Consider the following 19,021-nt stretch of genomic DNA (forward strand, 5'->3'; position numbering starts at 1 on the left):
TGAAGGTAAGGCCGAAAGCCTGTGTTTAGCTTCATTGTGTGGAAGTTGACAACCGTGAAGAAGGAAATGGCATACAGTATGTATCCTATTTGTGAGCACAATGAAATATTGGCAAATCAGACAAATTTGTTCAACAATAAGCACATTGAGTTATTGATCAAGTGAATGTTAGAGACATTGGAAAACAGAAACAGAATGAGATCTTAGATAGATACAGAAGAAAAAAGAAGTTATGTTAATGTAGCCTCCTTACAGACTGACTAGCAAAAATTATATCAGAGATGAACAAACGGCAAAAAAAACAAAACATTTTTGAATCCACCTTCATGGAAGCTGACACAGTTAACCAACTGGCTTAGGAGGCTATAACTAGTGGAATACTGCAGGGACTGGTGTTAAGCTGTTCACAATCTTTCACAATGGTTTGAATGATGAAATCTAATATATTCACTGTGCAAAGGCTTCCCGCCGAGCCGCAGCTGCGGTCCAGTAATGCGGCCAGAGGCCTTTATCGAGGCCCCGCGATCTCGACGCCACCCAGAAGGCTCGGCGGATTGCCGAACCCGCCTGGAGCTCGTTTGGCTCCATAGGAAGGGTCAACGGGTACAGAGGAGACCAGATGGGAACGGAGGCGGCCGAACATGCACGGGAGGCTGCGGAGCCCCGCAGCAGGGGCCTGCGTCAAATGGAGCCTGCGGTCGGAGCCTGGGTCAATGGAGCCCGCGGCCAGAGCCTGCGTTGAATGGGGCCGGAGGTTGCGCCATCGAGCACAAAGGAGGACCCGGCGAGGAGGAATCGCCGTGAGAGAGGGGAGAACAAAACTGGGACCTGGAGTGCGATACTTTGTAACTTTGTAAGCACCCTTCAGGTGGCGACTATTTGCATACCTTGGGTATGCAAGCAAAAAGTTTCACAGTGACTTGTCACATGTGACAATAAAGTATTTAATTCAATTCAATTCAATGGATGTCTCTGACTCGTTAACTCTATGACTCTCCAAGATACACTGAAAGCAAACCTAGAAAATATACATGTTCAGCACAATTTTGAAAGCGATGACCCCAAACGGTTTCCCTAGAATCAAGTGACAATTTTGTCATGAGATTTATTAATGATTATTCACAAATAGAGGGATCGGTGGCAACAAAGGACAGTGACGATGATGTTGGAACCAGAGGCTGAAATCTGCATTCCATTTCAAGTCTCTGGGCCCAAATCTTTGCTTAAATTACATACCCAAGAAATGATCTGTAATGCCCGGTAAAAAGACTGATAGCCTAATTTTTTCTGTCCACCTCAGTCTAGTATACATTTAAAAAATACCTTTAACAGGCATTAACATGCTGGGAAAATTACATTTTAGTCCGTGGAGTCTGAAAATATTCAACAGATCAAAAGGTATGTGATAAGACAAAAAACAAGCAAATTGGACGTGATGTCAAGATGCAAAAAGAATGTGCAATAGAACACACATTCAATATATCACATAAAACACATTTCAAATAAAGGATTTTATGTTCATTTTGGCAACTAACTGATTACACCAGATTATTAGTAACTATTTGGAAAGTCAATATATACAATCTAAAATCATATTTAAATTCAAATACAAATAACAAGTACTTACTCCTGATGTTATAACCGCACCAATGCCATTTTTCAGTTTGGACCTGCCTCTAACTCCTCGACCAGGATGTCCTCCACCACGTGGCCTCTTTTTACCAGGAAAACCAGCACCACGACCCTGTGGAAAATAACACTTCAGAAAGTCCTGTTCTGAATACAATGCACCTGCAATACGTTGCAGGAGAAATATTAGTTCAGTTTAGTTTAGAGACACTGCGCAGAAACAGACCCTTCAGGCCACCACCGTGCCGGCCAGCGATTACCCCATCAACAAGCATTATCCTACAGACTAGGGATAATTTACAATTTTTACGGAAACCAATTAACCTATAAACCTGTATGTCTTTGGAATGTGAGAGGAAACCGCAGCTCCCAGAGAAAACCCATGCGGTCACGGGGAGAACGTACAAACCTGGAACAAACAACACCCATAGTCGGGATCAAACCTGGGTCTCTGGCGCTGTAAGGCAGGAACTCTACCGCTCTACCACCCCTCAGTACAGTGAAAATCTACTTTGTCTTGTCTTGGTTACTAAAAAGTGTAACATGTCAATTACCTATGTTTATGCAACGTTAAAAGTAAACTCTGCCAATATTAATTAAAATGCACCGTGCTGATTTTCAGTATTACGGATAATTTTCTTTAAAGAAAGTTGATGCTTTGTAAGCCATACGTCATTGGTGAGACCACATTTGGAGAGTACTGGATGCAGTTTTTGTCACCCAGCTATAGGAAGGATTTAATTAAGTTGGAAAGAGTGCAGAAAAGATTCATCAGATAATCGCCTTCTTTCTGTCTATATCAAATCTGGCCACGTCTGCATCAGCAACTTGGCTCAGTTTTTCTTTTCTATCAGTACAGTGTGGCTTTCTGGGCGTACTTCATGGCCTTGTTATTAGCAACAAATTACACAAAGTATAATCTAATCCTAACTACTACATTAACTATTAAATGTACTCAGTTGGTCTCATCCTATCAATGATACTCCCCTTTGTTCTACCCATCGTCTCACAACTTCTCTGCAACTGAAAACAAACTTTTTTCTCTTTCCGAGTTCTGTCAGATGTTCTCTGGCTGAAACTTTAACTGTTTCTCTTTCCACAGATGCTGCCAGACCTGTTGAGAGTTTCAGGTCTGTTTTTACACCCGAAACATCCCTCTGTTTCATTTTCCAAATATTTCGCTACGCTAATGATTCTTTCTAGCATATGATTTTTTAAATTTCAGTTGTTAAGTGTCAACAGTAGTTTGCCACAAGTAGGAAATGTAACCATCACCTCGATGAAAAGTTTCATCCTGACTTTAAGATACTGTTGTTCATGAGTGGGTCAAAATCTTGAAATTTCCCACTTAATAGCAATATGAAAGCACAGTCAGCATGTGACTTTAGTGGTCCATCAAATGGACAAAATGTGCCTTTATTGCTTGACCATACTCAAGAATAAATAAACAATTATGATCTGCCCTTACAAGTTAACATCTAATTTGGATGCTGGCAAATTCTGTGCACCATTAGTGCTGCGCAGAAGTCAGCTGAGGTTGAACGTTCAAGCTGAGGATCTATATTCAGTCTCAAAGATGCAATAATGGAAGCAAACTACAGAATGTAGAAACTACCTTTTAATGATCTATTCAGCAGATCAAAACAAGAATAATCAAAATATGAACTTTTCAGGTTCAAAATCTAATATCATATTTCCCATGGAACTTGACGGCATTCACAGTTCTTTTATCGGGCAACAAATCATTTGTTGCCATATAAAACAATACGGACTTAAAAATAAAATCGAAGTGTTGGTGTAAGCATGAAAACCGATAATATGAATTGCACATCACTAGAGTGACGGAAAATTCATAATCTTTGTCTCATATTTGTGTATGAATTACGCCTGATGTAAGAACATGAAGGCGAGGCTATTTCGCCATTTGAGCTTGTTTCATCACTCATTAAGATCATCCTGTTCTACTTCCATGTCAATTTCCTTGATTCCCTTAATTATCCTCTTAATCTGTCGATTCCCAAATCTACAGAAATCTGTTGACCTCTGCTTAGAAAAAATTCAGCGTCTGAACCACTAGGTGCCCTGGACTAGAGAAAAGCAAAGATTCGCTGGCCTCTATGTGAGGAAGTCTTTCTCTCGTTTCAGTCCTCAGTTTTTATTCTGTAATCTCTGGATCTCAAGTCTCCTGGTAAACACCTATTAATTGTCTCCTCAGCCAATTAATTTAACAGATGTAAATCCAGAGAATACAAGCCACTTATTCCATCTCTCTTCATATTGCAAACCTATCATCCCCAAAATCAATCAATCAAATGAATTTTCACTGCATTCCCTCTATGGAAAGTTATATTTGTGTTTAGAAAAGGTTAACAGGCGAGGTCTCACCACGGTCTCATATAATCGCAGGAAGACTTTAATCCTATATGCAAATCCTACCATAGTATCCAACATGTAATTTGCCTTCCTAATATCTTGTTGTATCAGGATGGTGGCTTTCCATGTACACAAGGACAATCAACATGTACACCAGGACACTCAATTGCCTTTGAATATCACCATTACCCACTGAAAAGGGTACTCTTTTTATTTCTGCCCACGAAAGTAAATTAATTCAAGTTTTTTCATGTCATTTGCAACTTGTGCTCTCGCCCATTCATGTAGTTTGTCTACATCCTGTTGAATCCTCTGTACGTTCTGCACACTCACAATCCCACCTGGTTCTGTAACATCATCAAACATGGAAATATGACATTTAGATCCCCCTCAGCCAAATCTTTGATACAGATTGCGCAGAGCTCGGTTCCAAGCACGAACCCCTGAGGTACCCTGTTAGTCACATCTGGCCAATCTGAGAAGGATCCCCCTACTTCTGGATTTCCACCTCCCCCCCCCCCCCCCCCATATTACCATAATATAAGAAATAAAGACAATGTATTCTAATACTGGAAGCAATTCCCTGTATTCTTGCCAAATACAGTATGTTCATCCCTCCCCAAGTAAAATATATGTTAAGCCATTAAGGAGATGATGGAAAATTCAAAGAACACTGGAAGCTTTGGAAATCAGGGTTGAATCCTGTTTGGCAACTTTAGTGACAGAATCACACATGCACCTAAAGAGGATGCTGAGGTATTTTAGAGAAATATTCTGAAAATATATGACCTCAAGGCCTCAGAATTTAATATTCACAACCATAAAATAACACGTTAAATTACATTTAGGCATCAGGCAATGGCAACAGGGAAGCCCTATTTCATCAGTCTGAATTAGCAGTCTATATCAAAAGCATTATCAGAGATATTTGGGGTGAATAGACAAAAAACAATCCATTGAGAATTGGGAGAGCAAAACAATATTTTTGCTCATTCTGGCACAGAAGACACTTGACTGGATTCAGCCCGTACAGCATCTGTTATAACCTGACAAGATCAGTGACTAGCACTAGCAATGAGAAGCAGTTTTTTAAATTTAATGATATATCAGTGGGATGAGTATAATTACTGTAGTCAATTCCTTCTATTTTTCACTATCTCTCAACAAAAGTGAACATTTTGCTAACCAGACGATATTGAACGCAACAATTAACCATGTGAATAATGAAAAATATGCAACAAATAAAATTAGAGCCCTTTGTTCAGAACTTGTCCTATGTGATTTAACAGACTCCTGGCTACTGGTGAATGGGGTTGAATGTCAAAACAACTTAATTAATTGGTTCCCTTTTTTTCTTCTTCTTCACATTTAAGCTCAATTCCATCTGAAATAGAGCTGGATATCATGGTAGAAATGGAACAAGCCTCTAGTTACATCTGGATAACTTAATTTAGATCAGCTTCTCAGCAATAACACTAACTAATGAATTTAAAAACAGCTTCAGGCTTATTAAAAATTGCATGATAATATTCGAGGGCACAGAGACTGTCTGGAAAAGATAAACATTTGCGAGGATACACTGCAAAATTGGAACTCTAGTCCCAGATATTAAAGATGTTGACCAGTTTGGACAGCCTGGTGATGAATGAATAAATGAATGAATGAATGATACTTTATTGTCACATGTACCTGGGATACCTGGGTACAGTGAAAGGCTCTGTTTTGCATACAACCTAGGCAGTGCACAAGTGTAGCCATGTGTTGGCGCCGACAAAGTTACAAACATACCAAACAGTCCTATCTACTGTCTGCCGCAGCACGTGGCAGCAGCAGGCCCCTCCATTCCCGAACACCAGTTCCCCCTTCATTCTCGGTGCCTCCCTTGTTTTTGGCAGCCCCCCATGCCGGGTCTTCCCCTTTGTTCTCGGCGACCCCCTCACATCGGGTGCCCCCTTTGTTCTGAGCGGCCCTCCACTGGGTCCCCCCATTGCTCTCGGCGGTCCACCTCGCTCTCAGTGGAGCGGTTCCCATCAACGCCAGAGGCTCTGGGCCACTTTGGAGTCAGCGGTGGACAAGCTGGGCGGGTCCTCCTACGTCGTCAGTTTGCAGAGGGCGAGTCCTCCTCCGTTGTCTAACCTTGGCGGACATCGGGACTGCGTAAATGTCCCGGCCTGCTGCTTACCGGGAGTGTCCCGGGCCTCTGCTCGCCAGGAATCCCCATGGCCACTGATTGCCAGGAGTGGCCAGGGCCACTGATTGCCAGGAGTGCCCAGGGCCACTGATTGCCAGGAATCTCCATGGCCACTGATTGCCAGGAGTGCCCAGGGCCGCTGATTGCCAGGAATCCCCATGGCCACTGATTGCCAGGAGTGCCAGGCCCGCTGATTGCCAGGAGTGGCCAGGGCCGCTGATTGCCAGGAATCCCCATGGCCGCTGATTGCCAGGAGTGTCCAGGGCCGCTGATTGCCAGGAGTGGCCAGGGCCGCTGATTGCCAGGAATTCCCATGGCCACTGATTGCCAGGAGTGCCCAGGGCCGCTGATTGCCAGGAGTGGCCAGGGCCGCTGCTTGCTGGGAGTGCCATGGCCACTGATTGCCAGGAGTGCCCAAGCCGCTGCTTGCTGGGAGTGGCCGGGTCGCTGCTAGTAAGAAAAAACACTAGATGATGTTTAAAATGAAGAGAAACACCGAGAAAAATATTTCCATAAGTGGGGTCTCTAGAATTGTAGATCATAAATATAAGAAAGCTACTGACAAGTCAGAGAGAATTCAAGATAAATCTCACTACCACAAGTGATAAAGGAAAAAATAGTTAAACACACAACTGGGGAAAAAAATGATATAAGACTGGATGAATAGGGATATAGAAGGTAAATAGGTACAAGAAATTGGTCTGAATTGACTTATTTTCCTGCTAAACTCTATGCAATGCTTATGTGCTAGATAAAGAAAATTGCATCAAACAAAACAGAACTTCAAATTACTTTACAAACAGAAATACCTTAAAACTAAATCTATAGAGGCCAACAAGGCTAGATGTTAAAAATTGCATGAATGAAAAGAGAACCAAGCAAAAATGATAGTTGTCTTTGGGGTACAGCAATCAGCAGTGATACCAATAATTGTTAAATAAAACTGATGGCGGATTTTAGGGATAGACATCTGGAAGAAGCTCTGTATTTGAGCATGTTGCAAAGATACGCTTGGTTTCATATTCATGTTGAAAATAACCTGTCCTATAATAAAGGGCATGGATAAGGAAAGGGAGTGAAAACTTCATCTAGCTTAACAACATTATTTTCTTTAACAGAAAAGAGCACTTGCATTCGCCTACAATGATTTGTAATGATTATTGCAAAGCAGGAACGAACAAAAATCAGAAACAAAAATCACGCTACTCTCTAATTACATGATAGAAACAGTTAAGCCAAACAAATTCACCAAGGAAATAAAAAGACATGAAATAATATGAATTACCACTTTGACGTTCCAAATGGTGTTCTGAGGTTGCTTTGTTTTTACCATACTCTCCCGAAATTCATAACTGTTTGCAGACCAGGAAGGTGAACTCATAGCATTTGTCGCCCATATGCCCTAGGATATGGTAGGTGAAAAAATATGTAATTGGGGAAATCCCCAGCAAAATAAACTTAAAATGTTAAACAGGTGATCAGTATGGTAATACAAAATGAAAGCATAAGAGAAATTTTGGTTGCAGGACATAATGCATTAAATCATAAAGTTTGTAAAATTTGATTACACAGGGAGCAGGGCATGAGAAATTAAAATTACTACACACCCAATAATTTACTTCTTCTGCAAATTCAACCCGAGAAATTAGAATAGTTCCATCCTAAACAGTGTTTTCTGTATGAAAATCAGTTCGGCTAGTGCAGAGGAGCTGCAGTTCTTATTCTTTTGTCTTTAATTGATTTTGAATAAAAATACTGGAAAAGGTCAGAATCAGACTATATCCATGGATAGTAACAGCATTAATGCTTTATGTTGATGGCCTATCATCAAAATCATTGATAATTATTCAGGTCCACCTATTTGCTAGCACCCTTGATTCCAGAGCCTTGCCAGATTATCCAACAAAGGTCATGGCCTCCAAGGAGCCTGACAGTCCACCTAAGGCCGCCAGGGGAGCCGAGATACGGGCCTGCATAGTTGGTCTTGGAGGTCGGCTGGCTATGGGCCGGAGTTCCAGCGCCCCAACCTCAGGAGGCAAATTTGACCTGCCGATTGGAAGTCTGGCAGTGGAAGGCGGTTATGGAAACGGATCTGCCGGCTCTGGCCAGGCCGGAGTTCAAGACCCCGGCTGCAGTGATCAAATTTGCCCCGCCAATTGGAAGTCCGCCCAATTAGGTTAAGATCGGCTGCTTTACCCGGCCTTGGCGCCAGATTTTCAGGGGGACCTCCTGGGCATATTTCAAGTGCACTCTTGTAATTTTGTCCAGATTGAAAAAGGCATCAACTGCTGGAAAATCGGTGGTGGCCTGTACGCACAAAACGTCATCTATGAGAAACTGTAACTTTGTTTCTTATTCCCAATACTGCCTAACCTAGTGAGCACTTCAATTCCAATATTAATTTACCTCAAACTTACCTGCGCCCACAGAAATATGTACTTTTTTCTCATGTGAATTTTGTTGATAACTCTAAAATATTCTTTAATTACTCTTAACGTGTATTTAAATGAATAAATATTAAACCTTGTCCCAAAAGCTTCAGGTAAAAATGTAATGCATCAGTAGTTCAGTTTGCATCATTTTTTTTTAAACACTAATCAACATAAATATTTGGTATAAACTGAATCAGCAAACTGAATGGCAAGAAGAGCATAACCATTGTACCTTCTGGGACAAGAATTCACATCCCATTCTTAGTAGCTTATCTTTGTTTTTATGGAACTCTCATCTAACTCATCTAATATATTAAAATTGATTGGCAGTATGGTAAATTTTGCACTCATGCATGAATCTAAGCATTTATCTAATATGCACATAATAAATATTCAGTGGAATAATGCATTCTGTAAGCCATTTCAATTGAAAAGTTTGCATCTCATGTGGGCCATACATAATGCATTTAATCTACAGCAGGTTATGCTAAATTAGAAGGGTAGATGGAGTCATAGAGTGATACAGTGTGGAAACAGGCCTTTCGGCCCAACTTGCCTACACCGGCCAACATGTCCTAGCTAAACAAGTCCCACCTGTCTGCATTTGGTCCATATCCCTCCAAACCTGGTCTATCTGTTTCTTAAATGTTGGGATGATCCCTGCCCCAACTAGTTCCATACACCCACCACCCTTTGTGTAAAAAGTAACCCCTCAGATTCCTATTAAATCTTTTCATCGTCACCTTAAACCTCTGTACTCTGGTTCTCGATTCACCTACTCTGGGCAAGAGACTCTGTGCTTCCACCCGATCTATTCCTCTCATGATCTTATACACCTCTATAAGATCACCCCATCCTCCTGTGCTCCAAGGAATAGTGTCCCAGCCTACTCAACCTCTGCCTATAGCTCCGACCTTCTAGTCCTGGCAACATTCTCGTAAATTTTCTCTGCACCCGTTCTAGCTTGACAACATCTTTCCTTTTACATGGTGCTCAGAACTGAACACAATACTCTAAATGCGGCCTCATCAACATCTTGTACAACTGCAACATGATCTTCCAACCTTTATACACAATACTCTGGTTGATGAAGGCCAATGTGCCAAAAGCTCTTTTGACTACCCGATCTTCCTGCAACTCCACCTTCAAGGAACCATGCACCTGCACTTCGATCCTTCTGCTCAGCAACACTACCCAGACCCCTACCATTCACGGTGTGGGTCCTGCCCATGTTAGACTTCCCAAAATGCAAAACCTCACATTTCCCTGCATTAAATTCCATCAACCATTCCTCAACCCACCTGGCCAATCGATCAAAAGATCCTGCTGCAATTTTTCACAACCAATCTTCACTAGCTGCAAAACCACCCACTTTTATATCATCTGCAAAGATGATAGCATTACCTCATTTGAGTGAACAATTAGAATTCAAATTTATCATCAGGATGTACATTCATGTCAAAATGGATGCAACTTCCCCCATGTTGTTCCCGAAATTTAAATCACATGGGCATTAGTACCTAATATATTTGGCAATATATTAGGCAATCACCAGCCAAACACCGTGGAATAAAACACAGTAAATGATATTCAGAGAGACATGATAGATTGCAGGTGCAGGAATCTGAAGCAGCAAGCAAACTGCTGGAGGAACTTATTGTGTCAGGTAGCATCTATAGAAGAATAGAGATGATTGACATTTTTGATCGAGATGCTGCATCAGGACTGGTGAAAGCGAGATGGTGAAGGGGCCAGGGAATTAAGTATTTTCATGAGAGGGCATAAGAGGTGCCATAGACGTAGGTTGGAAGGGACTGGACATCGGGATGCAGGATTGAATCAAGGTAAAAGCAGAAAGTTTACAAATAATTGTGCAAACTAATTATTGCACCAAACAAAGTAAAAACAGAACTGAAAGCACAGGAGAGTTGCGGTAGAGTTGCTGCTTTACAGCGAATGCAGCGCCGGAGACTCAGGTTCGATCCTGACTACGGGTGCTGCACTGTAAGGAGTTTGTACGTTCTCCCCGTGACCTGCGTGGGTTTTCTCCGAGATCTTCGGTTTCCTCCCACACTCCAAAGACGTACAGGTATGTAGGTTAATTGGCTGGGTAAATGTAAAAATTGTCCCTAGTGGGTGTAGGATAGTGTTAATGTACGGGGATCGCTGGGCGGCACGGACTTGGAGGGCCGAAAAGGCCTGTTTCCGGCTGTATATATATGATATGATATGAATATGATATGATTGATTGATTAAGTAATTTGAACCTATGGGATCGGACGGAGAGTGACAAGTTGGTTTAACAATTAGCTGAGTGGCAAAAAAATAAACAGTAACGATTGACAAAACTTTTAGTGACCATGCAAAAACAGTGTACCAGTATCTGCAGTTATTTTCCTGCAGCCAAGCTCAAGCTCAATGTGCCTGATATTTTTTTGTACTGTTGGGAAAGCCATTTGAAATCAATGTTTTCTGGATCCATTGATTTCAATTATAAACATCAAGTGTCAGCAATGTCGAGACAAAAAAGGACTCAACTGAGCCCAGACCTCAGTTACATGGCACAGAAACAGGGCCTTTTGCCCAATTTCTCCATACCCAACCAAGCTGTTTACCTGAGCTAGTTCCATTTGCCTGTGTTTAACTTATCCAATACTTATGATTTTAGCAAATCAATGTCAATTTGAAAATATCCCAAGCACAAATGCTGTACCATAACATGGGTTGAATTACAGAAGCAGCACATAACCTGCTTAATTGATACACTAAACCTTTGTGGGAATTTATACTTATATAATTCATCCCAAAACAATGAAATATCTATCCGCGTGTAATTAAAATTTATGGTTGACAAGGTATAAAGCATAAAATTATCCTTGAAGTCATACAACTGACATTTGACATGTAGCAATCAAATTAAACATAATTATGTGAAGCTGATTTCATCTTCAATTTCTTACCAATCTTAGCAATAAAATGCAAGAACCTCAATTAAAGCAAAGTTCAAATTCCTACTTATGTGGTAGTTTGTACAATGCTGCAAATTCCAGAAACGCAATCTCAGAACGCTGCTCTCATCACTCCTCAATCACTCGTAAGATGATTTCCCAGGTCCACAGTTAAATGTAATCAACATTGTGCAGCTAGATCTCCTCCACCGTAGCTTCATATCTGCCCTGCATCTCCATCTCTTCACAACTTGTGATCTTCATGGGTAGATTTTTGGTTTTACTCCTCTTCAATGTAATGCACTTCGGTTGCTGCACTGGTCAATTACAAGCCTATGTAGTTACACCTTGCCACATGGCCCAAATCGCTTCCAATATCAAATCCTTTATGCTTGTAGAATTCACATGAACTAAACTACACGCACTCAGGCCACAGACAAAATATGACTTAGATCAGGGCTAAATCTTCTGAAAACATAAAAGCAGATGCACAAGCAAGCTACAAAGAGGACACAAGGAAGATACAAAGGAATATAAAAAGGTTGAGTGGAAATTCCATTTTGACAGGAATTTTCTTTTAAAAAAGCATGCTATCTAAATACAGTTCTCCTATAATGTCAAGTCAAGTCAATTTTATTTGTATAGCACATTTTAAAACAACCCACGTTGACCAGTGCTGTACGTCTGATTAGGTACTAAGGAAAAAATGAAACATACAGTAGCACGCAAACATAACAGCACATACAAAACAGTTCACAGCGACTCCTCAATGAGCCTCAAACGCTAGGGAGTAGAAATAGGGTTTGAGCCTGGACTTAAAGGAGTCGATGGAGGGGGCAGTTCTGATGGGGAGAGGGATGCTGTTCCACATGTGATCGTAGCATTCCAATGAAAGCTCACGTTATAAAATCAATTATCTCAAGGCGTAAAGGGGGTATATAGGCAGTGTTTCAGATTCATAATAACCATATTTTCCCCTGCTGAATTTTCATAACTGAAGATCTTTTTCTAAGCTGTATGTTCATTTTTGTTACTAAGAGTATCTAGGACAAGTGTCAGTTTCAATGGCCACCTGCAGTGATATAGACTAACTGTTTTGAAGAGGCAATAATCTCTATTGCTGCAAGGACATTACATGAAAACAGTTTCCTTCTTCACCCTCAGACTTTTGCATTATAACCAATTCAAATGGCCCGTATAATACAAATCATGTCCACTAATATATTAATCACATGGTATTCAATTTGCGTTATGGAAACACACGTTATAGCAGAGGGATCTGAGTATTAAAGTGAACGATTTAGAGCCAGTCATACAGTATGGAAGCAAGTCCATCAGCCCAAATCATCCATGCCGAACAAGATCCCTCAATTATGCTAGTCCCATTTAGCGTCATACAGCGTGGACCAAGCCTTTCAGCCCAACTTGCCCACATCAACCAACATGCCCCATCTACACTAGACCCACCTGCCTACGTTTGGCCCATTTCCCTCCAAACTTGTCCTATCCATGTCCCTGTCTAATTGTTTCTTAAACATTGCCCCTGTCTCAACTATCACCTCTGACAGCTCATTCAATACACCCACCTCCCTTTGTGTGAAAAAGTAACCCCTCAGATTCCAATTAAATCTTTCCCCCTTCACCTTAAACCAAAGTCCTCAGGTTCTCGATTCCCCTACTCTGGCCAAGAGACTCTGTGCTTCCACCCAATCTATTCTTCTCATGATTTTATACACCTCTGTAAGATCACCCCTGATCCTCCTGTGCTCCAAGGCACCTGCTCAATCTCTCCCTATAGCTCAGACTCTCTAGTTCCGACAACATCCTCGTAAATCTTCTCTGTACCCTTTCCAACTTGACAACATCTTTCTTGTAACATGGTCCCAGAACTGAAAATATTCTAAATGCGGCCTCAGCAACATCACATATGAATGCAACATGATCTTCCATCTTCTATACTCAATACTCTGATGGCCAATATGCCAAAAGCCTTTTTGACCACCCTATCCACGTCTTCTGGTTCTTATTCTTCTGCCAATGAGAACAGTTTCTCTCCATTTTAAATAGCACAATAATAAGATCTAGAATTGTCTGAAAGATCTCAGGATGATTTAAAAGAGAGAAAAAAAGGTCACATTGTCCTTCAAGCTATTTAACTTCACTTGTCAACACATCTCTAAATTACTAGGGTCTAAAATTTGAAATAGACTCTATAAGGATCAATACTACCATTTCTATTCATTAAAATTAACATAAGGCACAAGCAAGCCAAAGCCATCCCATGCAATTGTGGGTATCAAGGAACAAGATTTCACAAATTAGCAGTATTGCATTTAATGCCACCAGCAGCAAAAGCTACCTGCTTTTGGTGCAGCAAACATTAAATTGACACTGCTGATATGTAATATCTTGTTCCTTGCTACCTACACTTACTTTACTCCAAATGAAAAGCAAACACCTATTTCTTTAACTAAAATTTTTCACATTAAGAACAAAATATTCCTTGTATGGTTATATTTTTTGTCTACTCAAAGACGAGATTTTCTACACAATCCTTATTTTTATGTTGAAAGCATTAAAATGCTTTTTTCACGCTTCATGTAAACGGCACAAGAACATTTTTAAAGCATTTGTGTCTCAACACTGTTTGGACACAAATAAGCCACACACTGTGAATAAAGTCCAGTGCACAATACTGAGAGAGGCAAGTTTCACAAGGAGGTGAACAACCTATCAGATATCGAGATGCATTCAATTGGTTTCAAACAATGAACATGATTATCTTATTTACTTAAGTTACCATGTACCATCTAGGAACTCAAAATTTTAAAAGTGAAATATATTTTTGAATCAACAGCTTAACTAGGTATTATTTGTATTAAGTTTAAAACATTTTGCTTTTAATACAATTCTGGCATGGCATAAAGCCAATGAAACCTCGACTTTTGTTAGCATCTCTAATTTTAAACAAAATGTTATCCTTTGGATTCTTAAAGTCTCTGCCACTATACGTGTTTTGTCTTGTTTTGCAATGCAATATCTGTCTAGTAAAATACACAGACAGCTATGGTCTAATGAAATACTACAGCCAGTTTAGAACTGATAAATATACTTAATACACATTAGCAAATTGTACCTGTCTCATTCTGGGTCTTCCTGGAGAAAATTTCCTTTTGGTAATAGCTGGTTTCCCCATGCCTATTTTTGGAACCAGAGGTACGAAGGCAGGTGCAGGAATTCTTGAACCAAATGTGGTTGGAGCTGAAGTGCAAGACACATTAGTCATCGGAGTTAAACCAACTGAAACAGTCACAGAAGAGGGAGAAACTGAAGAGGATCTGCTGCTGTTGGCATAATTATTGCCTGTTTCTCCAAAGCCTTTGACAGCTTTATTTTCAATTGGTGAATTTAGCTCTGATGTATACTCACTGGGAATTTCTTCAGCTTCAAAAACATTGCTACTGAGAGACACTTGGGAATTTCTTTCTTCACTTCGCTGTGCCACATTATCCACCGGTACGATTTCTGGAAGTTCCTTGGTCAGTACAGCCTCCTGTAGAAGCCCATTATTTAACACTTCTGTGGCTGAAATTTCCATTGGTTCAGTCTTGTTCTCATAAATCGGGTGCTCTGCTACTGGAACTGTTTCTTCAACAAACTCTTTCAAATGTAGTGCCTTCTCATCCAGTTGAGCTTGCAATAGTGTTTCAGGTTTATTTTCATTCGTCTCTGTGTCTTGGACTACATTCACCGCTGTTTTCACCGCTGTTGGACACTCAAGCTGTTGAAGTACTTCTCCAGAGACCATAGCGTCCTTGGGCAAATCAGACTCTATGTGGTCAGTTGTATGGGCTGTTGCCAAATCTACAAACATAAACAAATTAAAATGAAAAAGATCTATCAAATGTGACTACATTTCAAAATTGAAGTCCAGAAATGCATAGCTAAATTAAATAGCAACATTGGAATTTTTATATAATTTACATTTTTAAAACTAAATTGGATGTTAATTCTGAAGGCAATGCTATCAATTCAATATTTTTTGTTAATGATCAATTAATTTCCAAATCAAATTATGCAACTTTGCATCACATCATTGAGGTGGGAAGTGGGGAGAGAAGGGAACGACAGAGAGCAGGGTGGTGACCAGAGTCACATTTAATTTTACTTTTCATAATTTACTGGCCGAAGGCTGCATCAAGCTGTGGATAGATCCCCAGTATGCGGACACCAAGTGCTGTGCATGCTGAAATTCTACTTGACCCCAGTGTTTTCTGCAGAAAACCACCTTCAATCACAGGTCATCAGGCAGCAGCCAGCACAAAATGTCCTGGAATCATTGCAGGAAGTCAGTGGGTCCTGTGGGATAGTTTCTGGAGCATACTGTCAAAAGTCATTTGCCAGAATGCCTCATTGGCACAACACAAACCAAAACCTTGTTTGTCTGGCAGTGAGAGGTGCCTCCCACATCAGATCCTTTCTGTAAAGCAGAGCATCATTCTTACTGCCTGCTGCCCTTACGTTGGCAGAGATGTTGGGGGTCAGACAAATGCCCACCTGCTTGTCGACTGTATGCTTACCAAAGTCTGGAAAAGGATGCAATGATCCTTGTCAAGGTTCAACCAAGCAGCTGCGTAACAGAGGTCTCGTGATCTCTGAGCAACTTCCATCAAACAACAACTGCTAATGGATGATCATTAATCTGATGAAAGAGGCATTTTTGTCTGCCTGAGACTTGTCTTTCAGTGCAGGGAGATGTCCATAGGTGAATGCTGCTGATTGACAAATTCCAAGGCGCAGACGTTTGTGCTGAGGGACATATGGAAGCTCGATGCAGCCACCACAAAGGTTTTGTGGGGAAGGACTACAGCCTAGGGTTTTTCCACCACTGGACACTAAGAGGCTGAGACCTGTCTAGCTATCTTTCAAACGATTCATGGTTGCATTGTTTAAGAAGGAAACGCAAATGATATTAACAGATAATACAAGAATGTATTGGTACAAAGTATGTAAAGATGTGTGGCAGTTGTATTCACTGTATAAGTATAAAGTATTTTTTAAAATAAATCTGATGTTGGAAATATATTCAAATATATAAAAGTCAGCCTTGAAATGAGGTGACAGCTACTTCATTTGATAATCAATAACTTGAAATAGCTATGAGCAATGCATTCAAATCAATTTAATCTACCAATATGGCTATGGTAATCAAAGGAAAGAACATTTTCAACAACATTTTAATATTAAAATGTTTGTGACAACTGAAGACTATACTTGTTTACTTTACCAGAAAAAAAGTACGTCCCAATATAGCTGTTCTTAGTTCCTTGCTGTAAATGTCACCAAAACTTTGTCCAGCCACATTGATGTTATGACCAAGAAAACGCATCTAATTTCTCAGAAGGCTACAGAAATTTGACACATCTCCAATGACTCTTACCAATTTTTACAGAAGCACCATTTGAAGCATCCTATATGACAACCACTCTGCTCAAGGCTGCAAGAAATTGCAGACTTGTGAACGCAGCCCAGTGCATCATGCAAACCAGCTTGCCTGAAATGCCAGGCTCTACCTTCCAGATTTCACCCCAGTCCTAAACTACTTAACCTATAAAAAAGTTTCTTCCCATTAGTTATTTTGATCATCTTAGAAACCTGGAGCAAATACTACTTAATCTTATGAATTCAGGAACTGCATCCCAATTTGTGCAATCTTTAGCAAGTTAAAGAATGCACTGTGCTCTCTCCGAAACCAGTCCATCTTTTCCAAGGTATAGTGCATCAAACAGCTTACAATGCTGCAACGTCTAGTTCAACAATGGGCAACTTTTATTATATTCCTTTTAAATCTACTCAAAAACAGCCAAAGATATTCCCCAGTCCAGTACTTAAATAAAATCAACGATTCAAAAAAAATCATGACATTTTTTAGTATGATCAAGCCTTCAGAAATTCATACTAATTCTCAGATCAGCCAAATATTAAGGTGTTGTCATTCTCTCTTTACTTACAGACTCCAGTAATTTACTCACAGTGGAATGCTTTTTAGATGCTTTCTCTAACTAGTATTAAAATGAATCTTTGCATATTTAAGTTACTGATGAGTTTTATTATAATCAAAATAATGCATTTATGAAACCCAATAAGTAAATATCACCAGTTGCAAAAAGGTTCTGTGCTGCTTGCACGTAAGAATAAATGGAACAAAAATTTGGCTGGGTGAATTTGACCGTGCTAATACAGACTTGTATTTATGCATTTCTTTACAAAGATAGTTTAAAGGCAATTTAGTGAAATTGTAAAGATAAATCTTGACAAGCCATGAATGAAAACTTAGATTAAACCCAAAAGCCACAGTTGTTAATAGGTTATTATTTTACTTAAGGCTAAATTCTCCTAAAATTGGTCACATGTTGCATTCTGAATATTGTGGAGATGATTTTATGATACAACAGTTACAATGGAGATTCCATGAGAGGTCAAACATTCTGATTTATGCGGAAAGACAAGAAATATATACTTCAGATTGAAATGGAAAAATACGAGAGATGAGCTTAGAGTTAAATAGGAAGACTTAAGTGTCATAAAGTAAATGGAAGCTTCTACCTTATTTTGCAATAGACAAGAAGACAAACACAAAATAAATTTAAGTTTGCTTAAAGAAAAACTTAATGTAGCAAACCAAGTCAACATAGATTTATGAAAGATAAATTGCATTTTGGCAAATTTGCATGAGTTCTCCGAGAATGTAAAAACCAGAGTTGATACAGGAAGACATATACAGGTGACGTTTTTGGATTTTGGTATTGGTATATTATTTCTGAGATGCAGTGGGAAACTGTTTTGCATATTATCCAGGCAAATTATGTCAGACACGATAGGAAGTGGCGGCGCTGCGCAGCAGCTGCGGCTCAATAGACAATAGGTGCAGGAGTAGGCCATTCAGCCCTTCGAGCCAGCACCTCCATTCAATGCGATCATGGCTGATCACTCTCAATCAGTACCCCGTTCCTGCCTTCTCCCCATACCCCCTCACTCCGCTATCCTTAAGAGCTCTATCCAGCTCTCTCTTGAAAGCATCCAACGAACTGGCCTCCACTGCCTTCTGAGGCAGAGAATTCCACACCTTCACCACTCTCTGACTGAAAAAGTTCTTCCTCATCTTCGTTCTAAATGGCCTACCCCTTATTCTTAAACTGTGGCCCCTTGTTCTGGACTCCCCCAACATTGGGAACATGTTTCCTGCCTCTAATGTGTCCAATCCCCTAATTATCTTATATGTTTCAATAACCTGCAGTCCGTTTGTCTTTGTGTTTTTTGTTGATTTTTGTCTTAATTGAAATGTTTAGATGTGATGTAGTGTTTTTTGTGGTTGTGTACTATGTGTGTGGGGGTGGCGGAAACTGTAAAATTGTCTCTTCCGAACGGAGACCCGAACTTTTATTTCT

The 19,021-nt window shown here is 40.2% G+C and overlaps 1 protein-coding gene across 6 annotated transcripts in view; it reads right to left on the reverse strand.

Moving 5' to 3' along the window:
• Nucleotides 1–19,021, reverse strand: part of kmt2ca (lysine (K)-specific methyltransferase 2Ca) — a 328,698-nt gene that overhangs the window by 137,737 nt on the left and 171,940 nt on the right. For all 6 annotated transcript variants that reach the window (XM_078424496.1, XM_078424488.1, XM_078424479.1 and 3 more), the window contains 3 exons: nucleotides 14,710–15,437; nucleotides 7,479–7,595; nucleotides 1,628–1,744 (listed from right to left, as the gene is read on the reverse strand). In XM_078424496.1, coding sequence (XP_078280622.1) covers nucleotides 1,628–1,744; nucleotides 7,479–7,595; nucleotides 14,710–15,437 — 962 coding nt within the window. The remainder of the gene's footprint in view (nucleotides 1–1,627; nucleotides 1,745–7,478; nucleotides 7,596–14,709; nucleotides 15,438–19,021) is intronic.

The sequence above is a fragment of the Rhinoraja longicauda genome, chromosome 2 (assembly GCF_053455715.1).
Source record: "Rhinoraja longicauda isolate Sanriku21f chromosome 2, sRhiLon1.1, whole genome shotgun sequence".
Taxonomy (NCBI): domain Eukaryota; kingdom Metazoa; phylum Chordata; class Chondrichthyes; order Rajiformes; family Arhynchobatidae; genus Rhinoraja; species Rhinoraja longicauda.